General features: G+C 47.5%; 1 protein-coding gene across 2 annotated transcripts in view; it reads right to left on the reverse strand.

Moving 5' to 3' along the window:
- The window catches only part of MDGA2 (MAM domain containing glycosylphosphatidylinositol anchor 2), a 401452-nt gene that overhangs the window by 170662 nt on the left and 208668 nt on the right, over positions 1–22122 (reverse strand). The window contains exons 4-5 of one of the 2 annotated variants that reach the window (XM_083732457.1): positions 18338–18534; positions 4294–4426 (exon numbers count right to left, since the gene is read on the reverse strand). In XM_083732457.1, coding sequence (XP_083588583.1) covers positions 4294–4426; positions 18338–18534 — 330 coding nt within the window. Of the gene's footprint in view, positions 1–4293; positions 4427–18325; positions 18535–22122 lie in introns of both variants that reach the window. The other variant, XM_083732456.1, reaches the window with a different exon arrangement.

Raw genomic sequence — 22122 nt, forward strand, 5'->3', positions numbered from 1 at the left:
GCTTCATTGGCTGTCCACGAGTCTCGGCGGGGCTTGAGAGAGAAAGGCGTCTGCCTCTGAGAGCATCTGAGGACAAGCACAATGACTCAGGTGATGTAAAGTCAAGCCCCGCAGATAAAATCAAGCGGCCGGTGAATTAGGTGGGTTTAAGTGCACCCAATTACATTTCTGGGTAATGCTGTAAACCTCCATTGCGTCTGATGCCTTCTTGATGAACACATGTGGAGCTGAGGCATCGGCTTAATTGTTTGCTTCTGATTAAGGCAGACGACCCGTCGATTAGGAACCCGGCCAGCTGATGGCCAGGTTGCACTGGGAAAACTGGCTTTCAGAAGACGCAAAGAAGCAGGGGCGAAGGGAGGCTCTCTGGCACCTGGTGCGGGGTGTCGAGGGGTGGGCCAAATTGCCCAGAGGGATGCGGGGCAAACCGCCTGGTGGCACATGCGCAGCACTGCTATGTACGACGCATGTGCTGTGCCACTACATACAGTGCAGGCATGGCGCCACTACAAATGGCACTGCCGCGCATGGGCCGTATGGATGGCGGCAGGATCCTCTGCTCGTGGCTGCAGCGGGGCAGGGCAAACCGCCTGGCAGCGCATGCGCAGCACCGCTACATACCTTCTTGTCACCCTCTCAGAGATGGCACCTGGGTCAGACCACCCCCCGGCCCCTTCCTCCACCACTGCAAAGAAGATGCCCATTGGCCTGATCCTGCAAGCTTTCCTTATATTCTGGTCATTGGGCTAAGGACCTCTAAGTTTTGCCCCCCTCTCTCAATTTCCGATTTTCAAATGCTGGCGACTAGTGGTTTTTTCCCCATAGATAAAATGTCCAAAAGACAACCCCTGTTTTACGAATTCCATAAAGCATGGAGGAAAGCGATATCAGCAGGAAATGGATGCTGGAATAAAATTAATTCCACCACCATCCCCAGCGAATGGGGTGGATTTTACATTATTCGACCATCAGCTGCTTTCTGGGAGGCGATTGTCATGATCGTTTTGTGATATTAAACGGACACTGAAGACCCAGCTTTTTCAGGGCTGACTCCCCAATACAGGCATAAATCTCTGAGCCTGAGAAGAGTGTTGGCTCCAGGCCCACAAACAGAGTCATCTCACCTTTGTCAACAGGCTGAGCAAAGCATTCAGACACTCCTTCCTTACCGAATGTTTTCCCCACCGAAGCTGCATATATTCTCTTGACAATAATGACAAAAGTCTATTCTGTCACACAGCTCAAATGTCTCAGGTGCGGTGAGGATTTAAGGGAGCCTGAATCTGCCAGGTCCAGTTTCTCATTTTTCTGGTCTAAACTTCAGTTCCACATTGCTTTGCAATTTAAAAACGAAGTTCCCCTGAAAATTCATCAGGCTTTTAGTGTGCACTTCCCTTCATGAACACATTAGTATGCAAGTTTGCCTAATGCACACAGCCTTGCAAAGCAATTTCCCCTAATACAGTGCATTCTTGGATGTTATTTTCAGTAATATGGGCATTTAGATGCACAATTTACCCCAATATCGACATTTTTATACACATTACTTGGCTGGAGAACTACAGGGATGCACGCTGAGGAGAAGAGAAGAAAGTCCTTTTTCACACAGTGCATATTTAAAACTATGGAACTTGCTCCCTCAGGCAGCGATGGCCGCCAACTTGGCTGGCTTTGGATAGATTGGGACCATTTTGGAAAATGCTCAGGGATGAGCAGGTGTCTGCACCCGCTTTTGTTCCTGTTCCGTTCCTTGTTTCTGCCACCTGCTGCAGCCCACCTGTTGAAAAATGCTAAGATTAATTTCAATTCTCCTTTCCCCCCATTAGCGGTTTCCACTGCGCAAGAGTGAGCATGGATACGCCAGCTTTAATCAGGAGCGCACAATGCACTCATGTGCTTCAGCCACTTCTAAGGGGGAAGCGGAGAGACCCAAATGGAAAGCTGCGGCAACCTGTGCATGCCCAGAAGACCTCCAAACAAATCATGCAGATCAGGAGCAGATTGTTCAGGCAACAGGGCCGTTCCCACCCGATTTGATCACCAGGAACTGGGATACTCAGGGACAAATTCTAACGGGGAGGAAATTGATTGACAGATCTGGTTTTCCCTACAGGAAATCAAGCAAAAGCTCGATTCAGGTTTGGTAGAATGCCAAGAGGCAGGTGAAAGTGCCATCAACTGCCTAGTTCTTTCTTTAAAAAAGAAGAAGCTTTCTTTGAGTAACAATTTGCCATTGACATAGGACTCAGCCGCCGTCAGTACAGAACATACCATCATAGTTTCAAATCTGCAGGTTTTCCAGCAACTATGAAACAAACAAGCCACATAAAACAAAACCAGCCATAAAGAACTAAATTGCAGTGTTGCAGTAAGTTGCCCAGGTTACAGGTGAGTTGGAATTAAATTCTTATCTTTTGTGCATTTAGGATAAAGAGAGCACAATAAGTAATTCCCGTCTCTATGTTTCTGTGAGCCAGCCTGCCTGCCTTGGTCTCCATGATGCTATGATTTATGAAGACTCCTGCATCATGGTGTCTGGTCATTGCTGAGACCATATCCAACATGTGTGCAACACGGTAGAGCACTTCTGCACATGCGCGTGTGGCAAAACCCAGAAAAATACTTCTGGGTTTGCTGTGTTTGCATCGCGAAGTTTACCAGAGGGTTACGTAACGTGAGGTACTACTGTACATTGTCCAAGAGTTTCCTTAATATTTAAATCTTAGAATAGCTTTGGAAGTGGCTATAGGCTGTAGGGTTAGAAGCAGAAGATAGTGTATTTTAAAATAGTATTATTTGTAAGTGATAAAATTTTTATGGTTAAAGTAAGCGTGATAAAAAAATGGTTAGAAATTATGATATATGTAAACTGCTAAAGATGAGGTAAAATGAAAACCAGATAGAGGGGACTTGGGGAAGCCCACCTAACCATGTTTAGAAAAAATAAGGATAAGACAAGAATTTGTTTGTATTGTATTGTTTGTATTGTTTGTTTTTCTGTTTGTGTTGTTTATTTGTGTTATAAAATGAATAAAAAAATTTTTTTGGGGGGGAAGTTTCCTTTTCTCTGTGCAAAAATAAAGGAAGGAGCCCAGTGAGATCCAAGAACCCAGATGCAAAGGGGCCCCAATTCTCAATCTAGACACAAAGCAGGAGTCTCATTAAGGCTGCTGCTGGCAGCTCCCTTCTTTTGGAGTGCTCTGTGCCTCGGCAACATTGATATTATTCATCCTGGAGTCTGCTGTCCTCCAAAATGTTTTGACATTCCCTGCAAAATCGCATCCCACCAAACATCAGCTCAAAATTAGTAGCTCCTCTTTACTTGGAACAAGGAAGGGATTTTTTTTTGGGGGGGGGGAGAGATTGCAGAGGAAAGCAGAGGCAGCCATGTTTGGCTGGTGACCCACCAAAAGCCTCTGGCAGCCCACCTTTCCCAAGGAAAGCGTTTTGCATAAATTAATCCAGACTGGATTCAGGCAAACAGCCTGAAGGATGGGGGGGGGGGCGCGATGCACCAATCGGAATATCCTGCATGCAGGATGGAAGTCTCCGTGTGGTCTCAACCCCGCTTCCCTGTCACACCTCAGAGACTTTCTGTGCACTAGAGCATCAAATGTGGCTGGCCAAAGGTTGCTGTCCATATGGAATCTGAAGGATGGTTAACAACAGGAGGGAAGAGGATGCAATGAGGATAAAAATCAAAGCATAAAGGTAAAGGGACCCCTGACCGTTAGGTCCAGTCGTGGATGACTCTGGGGTTGCATGCTCATCTCGCTCTATAGGCCGAGGGAACCGGCGTTCGTCCGCAGACAGCTTCCGGGTCATGTGGCCAGCAGGACTAAGCCGCTTCTGGCGAACCAGAATGGCACACAGAAAAGCATATTTCCACATTCTAAAAAAATCCAGCCCTCCCTGGATTTGGAAGTCCATTCGACTTCCAAAACGTTCGGAAACCAAGGCACAGCTTCCGATTGGCTGCAGGAAGCTCCTGTAAGCCAATCGGAAGCCATTCCGGACATTTGGGTTCCAAAGAACGTTCACAAACTGGAACACTCACTTCCCGGTTTGTGGCGTTCGGGAGCCAAAACATTTGACTCACAAGGCGTTCGGGAAGCAAGGGACGACTATAAATCTGTGTGGGAGCGACTGTGCACAGTATGGAAACATGGTGGGTGGAAATGGGTCGGTAGCACTAATCCCTGAGCTTCCCGCCCCCCCCCAAAAGTGAGTGGGCTTGGTGAGAGGTCTCCTACTGACCGACAACAGCAATGAGAAGAGGGAATCGTGAAATACCTGTTTTGTTGGAAAGCCGGAAGGACACCATTTTGTCGGAGATGTTGCAGACGTTCCTGACTGAAGCGATGCAGCTGTAGTTGGCATAATCCTGCGGCCGGAGGTTCTTGAGCTTCAGGATCTTGGTTTCACCCTATTGGCAGCAGGAGAAACAATTGTGAGTGTGAAAGAGTCTAGATAAGGGCAACCCAAACGCTCAAGGGGGTGAAATTATTCCCCTAGGAGCTTGCAGAGTTTGGGACTCTGTGGCTTGCAGAAAAGGTGAGGAAGAACCAACATGATAGGCCTGTATGAAATGATCCCTGGCTTGGAGGAAGTGGATAGAGGAATGTTTTGATAAGAGTCTTCTGGATCAGGCCAATAGCCCATCTAGTCCAGCATCCTGCTCTCACAGTGGTCAACCAGATGTCCCCATGAGGAACAGGAATCGAGCTCAAAAGCACTCTCCCCTCCTGTGGTTTACAGCAACTTGGATTCAGAACATGATGACCTGGGACTCGGGCTCAGACTCGGAACCAGAGGAGTCTCAGTCCGCACCAGATCCTTTGCCTCAGGCAGCATCTGAACCACGTCTGGGGCCTGATCCTGAAGAGTCCCAGTCTGCACAGGTTCCCCTGCAACAAGCACCAGCTGGGCCGAGTCAGGGGCCTGAGCCTGCCCTGGCTCCAGATGCGGGGATGACCTCGTTGCCTCCAGCTGGGCCATCCCTTACAGCTGCTCCACTACCAGTTGGGTCAGGGGAGGCTGAGGCGGCCTCTGGGTCTGGCAACCCACCGACATCTCCCGAGCTGCAGAGACTGAGGTCTGAGAGAAGGAGAGACCTGAGTAATCGCAGGAGGAGTGCTGGCCTTCGGGCGAAACAGGGAGGTGAGTCACCAGGGGATCAGGACCGGCCGCTACCCCGACAAAGATAAAAGGCTGTTGGACCCTGTCCCAGGCTGCAGGAGCAACATTGCTGTATGCCAGATCCTGCCTGAGATCCTGTACTTGTCCTTGCCTGGTTTCCTGCCTCGTGTCCTGCCTTGGCCCTGTCGGACTGACTCCTAGCAGAACCTTTGGATTCGGGACCGGACCTGGACTGTTTTTCTTGGGTTACCCCAGGGCCAGCACACAGAAGCATGTGGTGGCAAGGCATAGCCATCCTGGCTTGTAACCATTGAGAGTCTTCTCCTTCTCCATGAATTTGTCTAATCCTCTTTGGAAGTCATCCAAGTTGTTGGCCAACTTCTCTGTCCTGAACCTTCCAACTTTCAGTTTCATTGGATGCCTATGAGTTCCAGTTTTATGGGGGGTGGGGGGGACAGATAAAAAGGGAGCACTTCTTCATGCAGAAAATGAAGAGGTTTGTGACTCCCTCTCACAGGAGGCAGAGATGACCATCAACCTCTTATGGCTTTCAAAGAAGAGTAGACAAATTCGTGGAGGAGAGAGCTATGGATGGCTCCTAGCCAGGATGACTATGACCGATTGGGGGCAGAGAGTGCTTTCGTTGCCCTCAGGTCCTGCTCATTGGCTTCCCAAAAGATGGACCACTGGTCTGATCTAGCTGAGATTCTTCTTATGTTCTTTGTAGGACGAATATGTGTTGTGGAATAAAAAAAGGGAAAGTCACCAACACCACCCATGATCATTTTATTGATTCCCACCCCCCCCCTCTCTCCTTTGATAATTTTCAAATACAATTTATTTCCTCATTAACTGATGGAGAACAGTTTTGCAAGGAATCACCGGAGTTGTTATTTCGTACGACAGTGGTGTGAGCTGGCCAATGTTTGGCTTGGAACGTAACTACTAGACTTTGTGATTCTTGGAATACCATAGCAAAAATAGGAGAAAGAAACAAGTTGAAAGTCTCTTAGGAATTGCTGAGATGAAATATGCCCAGAAATGCATATATTTTTTTTGGGGGGGGGGAACCTGTTCCAAAATCCATATGAAGTTGTAAAGTTTCATGCAGATTTTCAGGGACTGATTCAGTAACAAGATGGAACAGAGTTACGAGACTGAAAACAGACCACTTTCCCCACCTCTACCAATAAAGTATTTTGCATATTAAGTTTATGAAGATATTGAGCAGAGGGGGCAAAACACACTCCACCCTCCAAAACAGGTTCTACCTCCCAATCGGAGTGGGATCCATGCCATGAAAATTTCTAACATTTGTCAAAAGAATTTTTCTCAGCCAATTTGTGTAATTAGACTTATTATGCCTAATGACTTAATTAGCGTAAACACAGCAAATGTAATCTCATAATTGGGCTCTGCAATTACAATATGTAATGATGATGAAAATTGCTTTTTTGGGGGGGTGGGGGTGAGGTCCCCCCCCCGCCTGCAAAGATGATGTCTAGCCACCCCTCCTCGTAAGGAGAAGCAAAGTTCAGTTCAAACCCAATTCATTCGTTTAAGGCAGAAGCCTCTTCTAAGTGCACCTATGATTCAAATTGCATATAGCGCATGATACCAATGTTTTGCAACTGGTGGTGGAGTACGGCTTTGGAAACAATTTCACCTAGATTGAAAACCCTGAACTTATTCTTCAAAAATTTAATCATTGCAGACAACCAGTGATATGAGGAATAAAGATCCACATGGAGTTAGTTGGAAGTCGATTTCTTGGAAGGTGGTGGACTCTCCTTCCCTGGTGGTTTTTAAGCAGAGATTGAATGGTCATCCGTCAGGCCATCAGTCTTTAGCTGTGATTCTTTGTATTGTAGGCGATTGGACTAGATGATCCTTGGGGTCCCTTCTAACTCTACAGAGCCAGGGTGGTGTAGTGGTTAAGAGCGGTAGTCTTGTAATCTGGGGAACCGGGTTCGTGTCTCCGCTCCTCCACATGCAGCTGCTGGGTGACCTTGGGCCAGTCACACTTCTCTGAAGTCTCTCAGCCCCACTCACCTCACAGAGTGTTTGTTGTGGGGGAGGAAGGGAAAGGAGAATGTGAGCCGCTTTGAGACTCCTGAAGGGGAGTGAAAGGCGGGATATCAAATCCAAACTACTACTACTACTACTACTACTATTCTTCTTCTTCTTCTTCTTCTTCTTCTTCTTCTTCTTCTTCTTCTTCTTCTTCTTCTTCTTCTTCTTCTCTGATTCTATGAAGTCGAGCCTGGGAAATGCTGTCTCTGGGTACCTTCCAACTTTACAGTGCTATGATTCCAGGACAAGTAGGAAAAGGGCAAGGCTAGTAATGGTACTCCTCTATTCCATGATGTGCTCTTTGGGGAGCTGGCTTCAGGTAGCAGGTCCGTTGGCAGACCCAAATGTCTGCAGCCATGATATGAAGGCTGGCAACATCAACCCCACCTCATGGGAATCCCTTGCAGACGACCACAGTGCCTGGAGACAGACAGTCAGGTTGTGCATTCACGGAAGTGACCAGAGAAGGAATGACCTCTGGGAGGAACAAAGAGAAGAAACACCCTGGTATGCTTGTATCAGCACAACTAGACGCCTTCATCAGCCCCAGCTGCAACAAAACACGTCTCTCCCATATTAGTCTCTACAGCCACAGCAGGCACTGTAACCTTCCAACAGTTTCGCTTCACCCTCAGCGGTGCACTCCTCCATTGTCTCATAAGATAGACGGATGCCAACCAATTCCATCTTCATATTTTAATGCGTGAGTGATTGCTTTCAATGCTGGTGAACCACTTAGTATCCTATTTTGGAATTAAGTGATTGATAATGCTAATAATAGGATGCGGGTGGCAGTGTAGTCTAAACCACAGAGCTTAGGGCTTGCCGATCAGAAGGTCGGTGGTTTGAATCCCCGCGACGGGGTGAGATCCCGTTCCTCGGTCCCAGCTCCTGCCCACCTAGCAGTTCGAAAGCACCTCAAAGTGCAAGTAGATAAATAGGTGCCGCTCCGGTGGGAAGGTAAACAACGTTTCTGTGTACTGCTCTGGTTTCACCAGAAGCGGCTTAGTCATGCTGGCCACATGATCCGGAAAAACTGTCTGTGGACAAACGCTGGCTCCCTCAGCCTGTAAAGCGAGATGAGCGCTGCAACCCCAGAGTCGTTCACGACTGGACTTAACTGCCAGGGGTCCTTTACCTTTACCTTTAATGCTAATAATAATTATAATAAATAATAACAACAATAATACATAAGTAAAAGGTAAAGGACCCCTGGATGGTTAAGTCCAGTCAAAGGCGACTATGGGGTTGCAGCGCTCATCTGGCTTTCAGGCCGAGGGAACTGGTGTTTGTCCACAGACAATTTTCCAGGTCATGTGGCCAGCAGGACTGAACCGCTTCTGGTGCACTGGGACACCATGACGGAAACCAGAGCGTACGGAAAAGCCTTTTACCTTCCTGCTGCAGCGGTACCTATTTATCTACTTGCACTGGTGTGCTTTCAGACTGCTAGGTTGGAAGGAGCTGGGACAGAGCAACAGGAACTCATTCCATTGCGGGGATTCGAACTGCCAACCTTCTGATCGGCAAGCCCAAGAGGCTCAGTGGTTTAGACCACAGCGCCACCTGCGTTAATTAATACATAAGTATATTAATTCTTAATACATAATAAATTAAAACATAAGTATCAGCACTGCTGATAGGGCTGACAGCATTCCAGTTCATTCCAGCAGGATCTGGGCCTTTGCGAAGGGTGAACCTATAGGTCTACTGTCTCTAGTCCAATATTCCCTACACTGGCTTGCAGCAGCCCTGGAAAGTCAGCATCCAAGCAGCCTTTTCCATGATCCACTTTAAAAAGAACAACGATAACTGGAGCCTTGCAAGTTGTACATGGAAATCATGCATTAAGCTTCAGACCACCCCCGCCCCCGACATCAAGGCAGATTTGTGGGGAGCATTGGCGATTCTTAAACTTTTAATTACATTTTGTCCTTTTTATAAACATCTTTCCAATCTCACCCTCACCCAGGGAGAGATACACTAATTCAAGCTGACCTCTGATAAATATAGAAAAGGTTAGTGATAAGCCTTCAGTTATCAAAGAGGCAACTTGATTTGTTCATTAAATTCAAAGCAGAGAACGAATCCCAGGCAGGAGCCTAAAAAGCTCAGCGCTATTCCAAAATGGAATCTAATTTAATGTGACATATCATATAACCCGGTAAGAACTTATCTAATAAAGGAGATAATAATAAACATTTCCGTATCGCGGCATTATTAGGTGAGGAATCCCAGCTCGCAAGGAGCCCTTCACTTTTAATTAAATGCTCAAAAGAGCAGCCAGTCAGCCTGTTTGTGTCCGTCCCTCCAATAATAATTAATAAATTAATAAATTGTGAATCACCCACGCGGCATGGAGATGAAATCCAGCGGCTGAGATCGCTTTTGACAGGGCAATCTCCCCACCGGATTACAGGGCCTTGTCAATTTCTTGGGGGGTGGGGGGAGAATGCTTCTTATCAATGCACCTTGACATTTGGGCAGCTAATGCTTTGACGTTATGGATTACTGCCTTGCATTTATGTCCCAACCTTTTCCTCCAAGGAGGCGAACGCAGTTCTTCCAGTCTCATTTAATGACACAACAACCCTGCGAGGTGGGTTAGGCTGAGAAAGGCAGTGAGTGATCCCTAAGGGAGGTTTCTTAATGTTTAATGCGGTGTTGAGTTTTTAATATTCGGTTGGAAGCTGCCCAGAGTGGCTGGGGAAACCCAGCCAAATGGGTGGGATATAAATAATAATTTATTATTATTATTATTATTATTATTATTATTATTATTATTATTATTATTATTTATTAGGTCCCACCCAGTGAAAGCTCCATAACTGAGTGGGGATTTGAACCCTCGTCCCTCCCAGTTCCTAGTTCGACACTCTAACCACTGTAACACACCATAATTGCAAGAAGGAAACAACTCTTTCCCCACATAAATTAAGGCACTGAAAGGAAGGAGTGGACTTCTGTGCGAAAATACCTTGCACTCAATTCGCTCCTCGTACAGAAAACTTCCACTCAGATTTTGATTTCTATTCCCCCCCCCCCCCAATTTCTTAAATATGCATACTGCACCTTCTCAGGGCGGTTCACAGCATAAAAATGCAAAATGAAAACACACAAAATCCATGCTAAAAGCAAAGAACAAGAAGAATAAACCCTTAACCCCGCCCCCCACACGTAAAAGTATTTCAAATTAACGTATTTTAAATAAACATATTGAAAAGGACATAAAATGTTGAAGAGGAAGGTTTTTGAATGGCGCCTAAAGATGTCTAATGAAGGCGCCAGTCGAGCCTCTCTGGGGAGAGCGTCCCATAAAGGGGGGGCCACCACAGAAAAGGCTCGTTCTCTGAGGGACATCTCATGAAAGAGGCAGACGAAGAAGGTCCTCAGAGCAGGGGCGAACCCCACCCTCCCCAGCCAAGTCCAGGCTCAGGGCAGCAAACACCAAGTATAAAATAAAATTTTATTAAACGGTCACAGACCAGATTAACTCGTACAGCTAGTCAGCAAAGCATAACACCGGAAAAAACAAAGGACAATTTCAATACAGATTAGGCCATAACAGCAATTTAAAATTAGACAGCATAAATAAAATTAAGTATTTGCCTTCACCTGCATATTGACATTGGAAAGCTCTTGTTTCCTACGCCTAATAGCGGCTACACACAATTTGGCAACATTGATCGTAATTTCAGGAACCTTATCTTCTACCAAGGCTCTCATACGTTGGAGTTCTGGTTCATTTTTAAGCTTTTGTAGAACTGGGGCAATAAAGGTCAGGCGTAGATCCTCGTAGTAACTACAGTGCAGCAATACATGCAGACTTGTTTCCACTTCCGATGAGCCACATGGGCAAACACGTGACTCATATGGTTTGCCCTCATATCTGCCTAGCAGCAGGGCAGAGGGCAGAACGTTGAATCTGGCCAGGGTAAAGGAGTGTCTGTACTTAGGTATTTGTAAATCAGCGTCATGACACCCAGGGTGGCAAACTGCTATGTACAGCGCATGTGCAGCATTGCTACGTACAGCGTATGCGCTGTGCATAGCAGTTTGCTGGTGCCGGCTCTCCAGCGGCGTACGGACAGTGCCGGGATCCTCCGTTTGCGGCTGTAGTGGTGGTGGTGGGATCCCACTGCTGTCCGTGCGCTGCTGGAGCGCCGCCGCCAGCAAACCACTATGTATAGTGCATGTGCGTCATGGATACATACAGCACATGTGTGCGGTGCTGTACATAGCGGTTTGCCGCCAGTATCAGGATCCTCTGTTTGCAGCTGTAGCGGCGACGGATGGACACCACCGCCATCCGTACACTGCTGGCAAACCACTATGTACAGCGCATGTGCGTCGTCGTTACGTACAGCGCATGTGTGTGACTCTGTACATAGCGGTATTTTAAAGTGCATTTTAAAATGCCGGTGCAGTCTAGTGGTTAGAGTTTTGGACCAGGACCTGGGAGTGCTGTGTTCAAATCTCTGCTTGGCCATGAAGCTCACTAGGTGTGGCCTCTCAAGGATTAAATAAGGAAAAGGAAAGATATAAATAGAATAAACAAAAAATTGTCTACAGCAGAAGACTGTCCACAATTCAGTTCCAGCAAGGAGCCTCTCCTGAGCTGGGGCCCTATCCTGCAGAGCATGCGGGTGGTCCCGGGAAGAAGGCTGCAACCTCCTAAAATGTTCCTAAGGAAGGGAGTCCAATCCCACGGTGTTGAACCTGGCCCAAGCCCTCCTCCTTCTTGAGGTCCCATCGCTGCCTCATCCTCAGCGAGGCTTTGCCAGAGATTCTGAGCAATATAAAGCTGTCAGGTGCAATAAAGGATGAAAGTGATGGGCCTTTCTGAGCCATTAGTTGAGAATTATCTATGAAAGTTGAAAGTTGTTCTGCGCCGGGTTGCTGATTGTACACTCAGCATCTCATTTGTTGCCTCTTGTCGGTTCTCGCGCCTCGATCCCAGGAGCTCCGGCTCCGCCAAGTGGGGAAGGGTCTGGAGCTGAACGCGATGCTCACATTGGGAAGGCAGCTCATGCGCTGGAAGATCTGGCCTAAGAGAGACTCATGGAATCGTATAATTGTAAGGGGCTCCCAAGGGCCATCTAGTCCAATCAGCTCCAATGCAGGAATCACAGGTGCAGACGTTGCATCTGCAACTGTTGCCAGATGATAGAATCAAAAAATCACAGAACTGTAGAGTTGGAAGGGGCCCCCAAGGTGTCAGGAGCTCGTCCTTCACTCGAGTAGGACCCTGGTAGAGACACATGCCCGAATGGCATGTTCCCTCCCTCCTGGTCGATCATTCGGGAGCTTCATAAGCTTTCTTCTGCCCGAACATTTCAGCGACCGATGCCAACCGACACCGGCACACTTAGGGATCCGCAGAGTCTTCGCAGCTTGTGTGACAGACCTCAGCAGCTCAGCATTTTGGCTAATCTACTTTATTTACATATAAACACACATGGAGCACTGCAACATGGCTCCCTCTCTCTCTAGCATCAGACAGCAAAGAGAAAAAGAACAAAGGACAATAGTCCCACTTCGCAGAACACAGGAACACAAACATCCTGTCTCCGTCACTTCCCACTCTGTGGAGTCAAAACATACACCGTCATGTGATAGACAACAATCCCATGACTGCAATCATGGAGCAGGAATTCTAACACAAGGGCCATCAAGTCCAACCCCATGCACTGCAGGAATTGCAGCTCAAGAATCCCTGGCAGATAGTCATCCAAACTCCGTTTAAAAACTTCCAACGAAATAAAGTCTGCTGAGAAGAAGTAGGGTGTCTATGTAAATAAAAGACTCTTCTGGTAATGAGCCAAGAACAAAACTAATTTATCTCTCAGGTAAGTCTGGGCACTGCTCCTAGGGAGACGGTTTGAAAATGCAGTAAGCACCATGTCCTGTTCACATAAAGAGCAGAATAAGAAAATCATAGGGTTGGGACACCAAGGGTGATCTAGCACAACCTCCAGACAAATAATCCCTGACAGATGGCCATCTAATAATAATAATATAATAAATTTTATTCATACCCCGCCCTCCCCAGCCAAGTCCAGGCTCAGGGCAGCAAACACCAAGTATAAAATAAAATTTTATTAAACGGTCACAGACCAGATTAACTCGTACAGCTAGTCAGCAAAGCATAACACCGGAAAAAACAAAGGACAATTTCAATACAGATTAGGCCATAACAGCAATTTAAAATTAGACAGCATAAATAAAATTAAGTATTTGCCTTCACCTGCATATTGACATTGGAAAGCTCTTGTTTCCTACGCCTAATAGCGGCTACACAGAATTTGGCAACATTGATCGTAATTTCAGGAACCTTATCTTCTACCAAGGCTCTCATACGTTGGAGTTCTGGTTCATTTTTAAGCTTTTGTAGAACTGGGGCAATAAAGGTCAGGCGTAGATCCTCGTAGTAACTACAGTGCAGCAATACATGCAGACTTGTTTCCACTTCCGATGAGCCACATGGGCAAACACGTGACTCATATGGTTTGCCCTCATATCTGCCTAGCAGCAGGGCAGAGGGCAGAACGTTGAATCTGGCCAGGGTAAAGGAGTGTCTGTACTTAGGTATTTGTAAATCAGCTAGATAATTTGCGGGTGAAAACCCTCTCCCAAAGTCTCTAATTGTGGCATGTTTATCCACTTTGCCCATATGACATTGCAACTCTATGTCCCTAATGCGTTGAAGCACTTGGCTTTTGGCTCTCTCATATCCTGCCGCTATCAAGATCTGCGGGGAAAATCCCAAGCTTCTTATCTTTTCAAACAGGGGAACTTTCCAGGTAGAATGAAAGGTGTCTAAGAGTGTTAAAGGAGCCAAACCGGCCGGGGGAAAAAATAAGTTTTAACCAATAGTGTATCTTTAGAATCCACAACCACGCGTTAACGGGTGGTTGTCCAACTTCTAAGCGGACAGCTATATTAGATACACATGGGGGGATCCCCAATAGACACTGATAGAATTTTGTTTGAAATGCCTCCATAGGCGCAAAATTTTTAAAACTGCAAACCTGGGATCCATAAGTGAGTTGTGGGAGTATTTTTGCAGCAAAAACCTGGGAGGCTGCCGGAACGTATTTACCCCCTTTCCCGTGAAAAACAGACAAACACCAAGTATAAAAACAGGTGATTAAAATACAACTTAAAAACAAGATTAAAATACAACATTATGATGCAGCCTCATTTCAGTAGAAACTCAAATCAAAAACTTTTTGGGGATGAAAACGTCCAATCTTAACCAAGGCCATCTATACAGACCGGTCCTATGTGGGCCAGAAAAAAGCCAGGGAAGTCCCCAAGTAGGAGTTCCACACAGGAGGAGAAAGGAAAAAGAAAAGAGGGGAAGGGGATCAAGTGGATTCCAAGCCAAAGGCCAGGCGGAACAACTCTGTCTTACAGGCCCTGCGGAAAGAAATCAGATCCCGCAGGGCCCTGGTCTCATGAGACACAGCGTTCCACCAGGCCGGGGCCAGTGTTGAAAAGGCTCTGCTTGAGGCTAAGCTGACTACCTTAGGGCCTGGGACCTCTAGGGTGTTGCTATTTGTGGACCTTAAGGTCCTCCGCCGGGCATATCGGGAGAGGCGGTCCCTTAGGTACGAGGGACCTCTGCTTCAAAAACCTGTCCTCTGCTTCAAAACCCCCAAGGAAGGAGAGTCCCAGGGGAGTCCGTTCCACTCTCAAACAGCTCTTCCTTGTGTTGTGTTGGAACTTCCTTTCTTGTCACTCAAATCCGTTGTTTAGGGTCCTCCCCACTGGAGCAGCAGAAAACAAGCTTGCTCCATCTTCCATGTGACAGCCTTTCAGATAGTTGAAGACGGCTCTTATGTTAAGGTTACCAGACATCCCCGTTTCCTAGGGACAGTCCCCAGATTTACAGTTTTCTCAGCATCCACATGTACATAGAGAACACGATTCAAAGTGTTGGTGCTGACCTTTAAAGCCCTAAACGGCCTCGGTCCTGTATACCTGAAGGAGCGTCTCCACCCCCATCGTTCAGCCCGGACTCTGAGATCCAGCGCCGAGGGCCTTCTGGCGGTTCCCTCATTGCGAGAAGTGAGGCTACAGGGAACCAGACAGAGGGCCTTCTCGGTAGCGGCGCCCGCCCTGTGGAACGCCCTCCCATCAGATGTCAAAGAGATAAAGAATTACCTGACGTTCAGAAGGCAGCCCTGTTCAGGGAAGTTTTTAATATGTAATGCTGTACGGTTTTTAACACTGATTGGGAGCCGCCCAGAGTGGCTGGGGAAAACTCAGCCAGATGGGCGGGGTATAAATAATAAATTATTATTATTATTATTATTATTATTATTATTATTATTATTATTATTATTAGTGTCCCCGGATTCATTGAAAAAATCTGGTAGCCTTATCTGTCCTCTCCTCTACATATGCAGCTCCCTCATGCCTTCCTCCTCAGGGCTGCTTTGCAGACTCCTGATCATATGGACCCTGGGTGGTGGTTTCCTGAGTTCTGTTTCGGATCATGGAGACAAACTGATTCTCCACATTGAAGCTTGCATCTTGAGACTAGGCTGCAACTCGAACCCCAGTCTTTGGCATACGTTTTTGAGTGAAAGGCTTTTACAACCTTGGACCGAGACCCTTGTCCCTGAGGGCACCCCATGGAGCATGACAGGATGTTACAGAGGGAAAAAGAACAGGTGACACCCCACCTTACGGGGTCCTCACTGCGAGATCACATTCACCCAGTGCTATACCAGCTGCACTGGCTCCCGCTGGGGTACAGGATCAGGTTTAAGGTGCTGGTTTTAACCTTTAAAGCCCTATCCAGCCTAGGACCCTCGTACCTATGGGACCGCCTCTCCTGGTATGTCCCACAGAGGACCTTAGGGTATTCAAATAAAAACATATTGGAGGTCCCGGGCCATGGGGAGGTTAGGCTGGCCTCAACCAGAGCCAGGGCCTTTTCAGAACTGGCCCCAATCTGGTGGAACGCTCTGTCACAAGAGACTAGGGCCCTGCAGGACTTGACATCTTTCCGCAGGGCCTGTTCTGCCAGGCCTTTGGTCGGGGTTCAGTCTGACTCCCTCTCCCCTTTCATAAGAACTTGCATGAAAGTGGCCTCCCAATTTTTCTCACGGGCCCATATAAGTTCAGCACAAACAGTTGGGCCTGGTGAGCATTTAAGGTCCCCAACTCTAATCTGCGGGTTGCCATCCGATTGGATTTTATTCTGATCCTGATCTGATTTGAGGATGTATTTTAATTGATTGTCTGATTTTATGTTAATGTATTATACATTTGATGTTAGCCGCTCTGAGCCCGGCTTTGGCTGGGGAGGGCGGGATATACCGTATTTTTTGCTCTATAACACGCACCTGACCATAACACGCACATCGTTTTTAGAGGAGGAAAACAAGGGGGAAAACATTCTGAATGAAACAGTGGATGTATCATTTTTGTGCTTCATGCTGTGGCCACAGACATGTGATCTGATGGTGAATTTGAGGTGACCCAATGCAAAAATCCTGAGAATTCCTGTGGATCCATGCTTTGTAACCACGTTTTTGCACCATTGCAGCCCCAGACAACAGTGGGTGCATGATTTTGGGGGGGCAGGCTGTAGCCATGGACATGCTATGTGATCTGATGGTGAATTTGGGGTGACCCAATGCAAAGATCCTGAGGATCCATGTGGATCTATGCTTTGTAACCACATTTTAAGTGGGGAGCGAAGGAAAAACAAAGAAGGGACATGAGAGGGGTGTGCAGAGAAGCAGCTGGCTAAGAATGCAGGAGAGGGATTTAACGGGAAGGAGGAAAGAAAGGCAAAAGTTCCCCCCCACCCAAGCCAGCCATCTCTCTCTCTCTCTCTCTCTCTCTCTCTCTCTCCCTCCCCCTCTCTCTCCCTCCCCCCCTCTCTCTCCCTCCCCCCTCCCTCTCCCCCAGCAGCACCGGAGCACAGAGACGCACGCTGCTTTTCCCTCTGCTTGCCTGGAGGGAGGGGCTTTCCCTGCTCTTTGTTCCGTTTCAGCAAACACAGCAACGAAACAGAGAAGGGTGGGCAGTAAGACCCAGAGGCAGAATGCAGGAAAGCAGCCGCTTCCTCTTTTCAGGTTTCCCTTCTCCGTGAAGCGCGGTTTGATTTTTGCCTGATTTTTCGGCTCCAGGGACCACACATTCGCTCTATAACACGCACAGACATTTCCCCTTCCTTTTTAGGAGAAAAAAATCTGCGTGTTATAGAGGGAAAAATACGGTAAATAAAATTTATTATTATTATTATTATTATTATTATTATTATTATTAACCCACTTTTGTCAGAATTGTGCAGCCCCCAAGCACTTTCACAGTATAGGATGCACCACTCTGACCCCCAAAGCTTGTCCACCCTGGCCTTGAGGACAAACCCGGGAGCAGGGCATCCCTGGCAGATCTTACCTGGCCAGGTATTCTCTAGGAAGGGAGCAGCAAGGTTTACCTTGCCTGGGCCGATTCACTGTAGCGGAGATCCCTCCATGGGCCAAAACGCGCACGGCTGTGATTTCTGGCGTCAGTGTCTGAGCATGCACAGACGCGATTTCCGGCACCACGGAAGTGAGTCCCCGCACTGTGCTGCACTGGTTTAGCGCAGCACACAGTGACTTGCCGAGTGGGCGGCTTGCTTTGGAGGCGGCTCATGGGCTGGTTAAATCACCCCCGAGGGGTGCTTGTGGCCCATGGGCCTTAGGTTGCCGACCCCTGCTCTAAGATGAGCCTTTACAAGATTTAAACCTGGCATTCAGTCAGTGGCGTAGCGTGGGTTGTCAGCACCCGGGGCAAGGCAAGTAATTTGCGCCCCCTAACCCATGGATTTGCGCCCCCTAACCCGTGGATTTGTGCCCCCTAACCCGTGGATTTGTGCCCCCTAACCCGTGGATTTGCGCCCCCTAACCCTAACCCCCAGATGTTGCGCCCAGTGTGGCCGGCCCCCCTGCACCCCCCACGCTACACCACTGCATTCAGTGGAACCCAGAAACATACCGGCCACTAGTGCAGCTCTTTTGCCACCGGTCTGCCTTGCTTTCGCCTCAACCCACAAAATTGAAATGACATTGATAAGAGTAGTAAGTAAGAAAAAATATGACTGTACCTTGATTCCTACCTGGGTAAAGAAGGGCTCGTAAATTTCAACCCCTTTGTCGGATCCTTGGAGCAGCACCTCCTGCCCTCGCCGCCAGCTGTACCGGACAGGTGGGTTGGAATTGGCCACGCACCTGAGGAACACCGTCCGCTCATAGTAAAACTGTTCCTTGGCTTCCCCTATGCTCTGGTGGACGGTCACAATTGGGTCGTCCAGATCTGGAAAGGGAAGGAGAAGGAAGCAGGAGGTTAGCAGAGGCATAGAGCTCCCTTTTTTCAACAACAACAACAATTTATTAATTATACCCCGCCCATCTGACTGGGTTTCCCCAGCCACTCTGGGCGGCTTCCAACAAGACATTAAAAATGCATTAAGACATCAGTCATTAAAAGCTTCCCTAAACCGGACTGACCTAAAACCGGTCTTCTAAAAGTCAGAGAGTTGTCTATTTCCTTGACATCTGATGGGAGGGTGTTCCACAGGAAGGGTGCCACCACCGAGAAGGACCTCTGCCTGGTTCCCTGTAACCTCACAGGGAGGGAACTGCCAGAAGGCCCTCAGAGCTGGCCCTCAGTGTCTGGGCTGAATGATGGGGGTGGAGACACTCCTTCAGATATACTGGGCCTTTAGGGCTTTAAAGGTCAGCACCAACACTTTAAATTGTGCCCAGAAACATCCTGGGAGCCAATGTAGGTCTTTCAAGACCAGTGTTATATGGTCTTGGCGGCTGCTCCCAGTCTGGATTAGATTCTGGATTAGTTGCAGTTTCCGGGTCACCTTCAAAGGTAGTCCCACGTAGAGCACATTGCAGTAGTCCAAGCGGGAGATAACCAGAGCATGCACCACTCTGGCGAGACAGTCCACCAGCAGGTAGGGTCTCATCCTGTGCACCAGATGGCGCTGGTAAACAGCTGCCCTGGACACAGAATTGACCTGTGCCTCCATGAACAGGTGTGAGTCCGAAATGACGGTGAGTCCAAAATGACTTCTAAACAGGGTTATTGCATGTGTCCTCTATAGATGATTCAGGTTGCATCTTAAGGTGAATCTACCACATTAAGCCTTTCCAAACAATGGGGGAAACACAACACAACCGTCTTCTGAATTTTGCACTTTTGCAATGCAGTTCTTGTACCAAGCAATGTTACTGAAATGCATTTATTAGAGGAAATAAAAATGAATATGATTGTGAAAGCAACATATGAAAATGCATTACATGAGGGATAATTGCTTGCAAAAAGATATGTACAAAACCATGTGCATATTATGAGAAATTTGCCCCCCAAATGCTGATAAATTTCTGTGTTGATTCCTGCAGACCTCTGGAGAACTGAATTTAAAATTGGGCGGGGAGGGGGGGGAATGAGAAACTGAGAAATCTGAACCTGGTAGAACCTCATTTTTCACTTATTTATTAATTTTGTTTACCACGCTTCATCTGAAGTTCTGAGGACAGTTAACAACAGAAAAATGCAAAAGGAGAATTGTTTTTGTTGTTTTTGTTTTGATGTTTAGTCGTGTCCGCCTCTTCATGACTCCCTGAACCAGAGCATGCCAGGCACTCCTGTCTTCCACTGCCTCCCGCAGTTTGGTCAGACTCATGCTGGTAGCTTCGAGAAAAACTGTCCCACCATCTCATCCTCTGTCGTCCCCTTCTCCTTGTGCCCTCCATCTTTCCCAGCATCAGGGTCTTTTCCAGGGAGTCTTCTCTTCTCATGAGGTGGCCAAAGTCTTGGAGCCTCAGATTCAGGATCTGTCCTTCCAGTGAGCACTCAGGGCTGATTTCCTTCAGAATGGAGAGGTTGGATCTTCTTGCAGTCCATGGGACTCTCAAGAGTCTCCTCCAGCACCAGAATTCAAAAACATCCATTCTTCGGCGATCAGCCTTCTTTATGGTCCAGCTCTCACTTCCATACATCACTACTGGGAAAACCATAGCTTTTACTATACGGACCTTTGTTGGCAAGGAGAATACAAAATTCATAACAAATTGTAGTTTGAAGAAACTCCTGAGAATTCCGTTGGAGAATCGCTTGCAGGATTTCAGCTCCGGGGCTTCCTTGGGCAAGGAAATTTCTGCTCAGCAAACGCAAAGCTGTGTCTCTCTGCTCGGTCACCGAGGTGCAAGACTTACTCCTAAGTAATCATATATAGGATCGAGCTGCAAACCTGAGCAGAGTGATGCCCAGGGCAATGAGCTTCATAACCTTTTCCTGCCTCACGGCCTTCGGATTCTGTACCTTTTGCCGGGAGTGTAATCTAAAGCCTGCTTCCAGCAAATGTCCCTACAGAGGGTTGTAACTCTCTCCCGGCTGCAGCAATTAAGATCCAATTCAGGGACCAAAAATATAGTTCAGCTGCCTCATTAATTTCCAGGCTACCTTCAGAGTCGAGTTTCCTTTGGCCTCTCTGCAGACAGGCCAGCCTTCTTATTGCAATGCCACTTTCAATATCCATCCAAGGTAGATACTCAAATCGTATCGCCGTCAAAAGAGGACTTGGCGAAATATTATTATGCCCCCCCCCCTTGTGTTTAATTCAGCATAGGATACAGGATTGGACCCAGGGCTAGATTTGGGTTTGATGAGGCCCTAAGGTCCTGAAGGTAACGGGGCCCTTGATATGTCCAGCTGTCCCTTGCCAACAACAAATTGTCGCTGTTTTTTGTGTGGAATATATGCTATATGGTCATTGATGGACCTCATAGGTATCTAAAGCAATTTGCACATAACAAAATTATGTATTTTATCAAAGTTATTGTTGAATTACATCCAGTTTTCCCTCCTTTAAACTGTTTTGGGGGCCTTGCAAGAGAGTGGGACCCTAAGATGTTCTTGTTTAAAGGTAAAGATACCCCTGAACCGTTAGGTCCAGTCGCGGACGTCTCTGGGGTTGCGACGCTCATCTCGCTCTATAGGTGAAGGGAGCCGGTGTTTGTCTGCAGACAGTTTTTCCGGGTCATGTGGCCAGCATGACTAAGCCGCTTCTGGCGAAAGCAGAGCAGTGCACAGAAACGCCGTTTACCTTCCCGCCAGAGCGGCACCTATTTATCTACTTGCACTTGACGTGCTTTCAAACTGCTAGGTGGGCAGGAGCATACAGCTTACACGTAAATCCTGCACTGGTCGGACCACTGTTGGGAATTGGGGATCTTATTAAAAAAATGGCTGCCTCTTGTGTGTACTTGACACACTAAGGACATGAGGACATGAAAAGAGAGCACTGGATCAGGCCAATGACCTCTCTAGTCCAGCATCTTGTTTTCACAGCAACCAGCCAGATGCCCGTGGGAAATCCACAAGCAGGATTCAAGAGCAACACTCCCCTCCTGCGGTTTCCATCAACTGGGATTCAGAAGCAAGACAATGGATGCACAGCCCAGCCGCTGTGGCTGGTAGCCAGCGCAGTCTTCAGCATATGCGCCGCCAGGGTGCAAAGATCCGCCCAGCGCCCCCAAATTTAGTTTAGCCCCCCAATTAACTGAGAATGACAAGCGCTGTTGTTGACTCATCTGGCAAGCGCCACTGAATGACAAGCGCCACCACTGCCGCGGCACGTCTTTGATAAACGAGCGCACAAAGTCGAAAGTCCTTTAGTGAAACAGCAGGTATTCATTTCGGTAATACCCAGGTATATATGTATTTTGTTTTTTCTAGCTTGATCAAAATTATTTATTATTTCATAACAGATAGATAGTTAAGAGCTTAGGCGGCTTCAGCGCCTGGCGTCTGGCGCCCCCCAAAATTTGGCACCCGGGTGCCCCCTGGGTAAAGACGGCCCTGCTGGTAGCCACTGGTAGTCATCTC

The sequence above is a fragment of the Podarcis gaigeae genome, assembly GCF_964106915.1.
Source record: "Podarcis gaigeae genome assembly, chromosome: 1".
Classification (NCBI taxonomy): Eukaryota; Metazoa; Chordata; class Lepidosauria; order Squamata; family Lacertidae; genus Podarcis; species Podarcis gaigeae.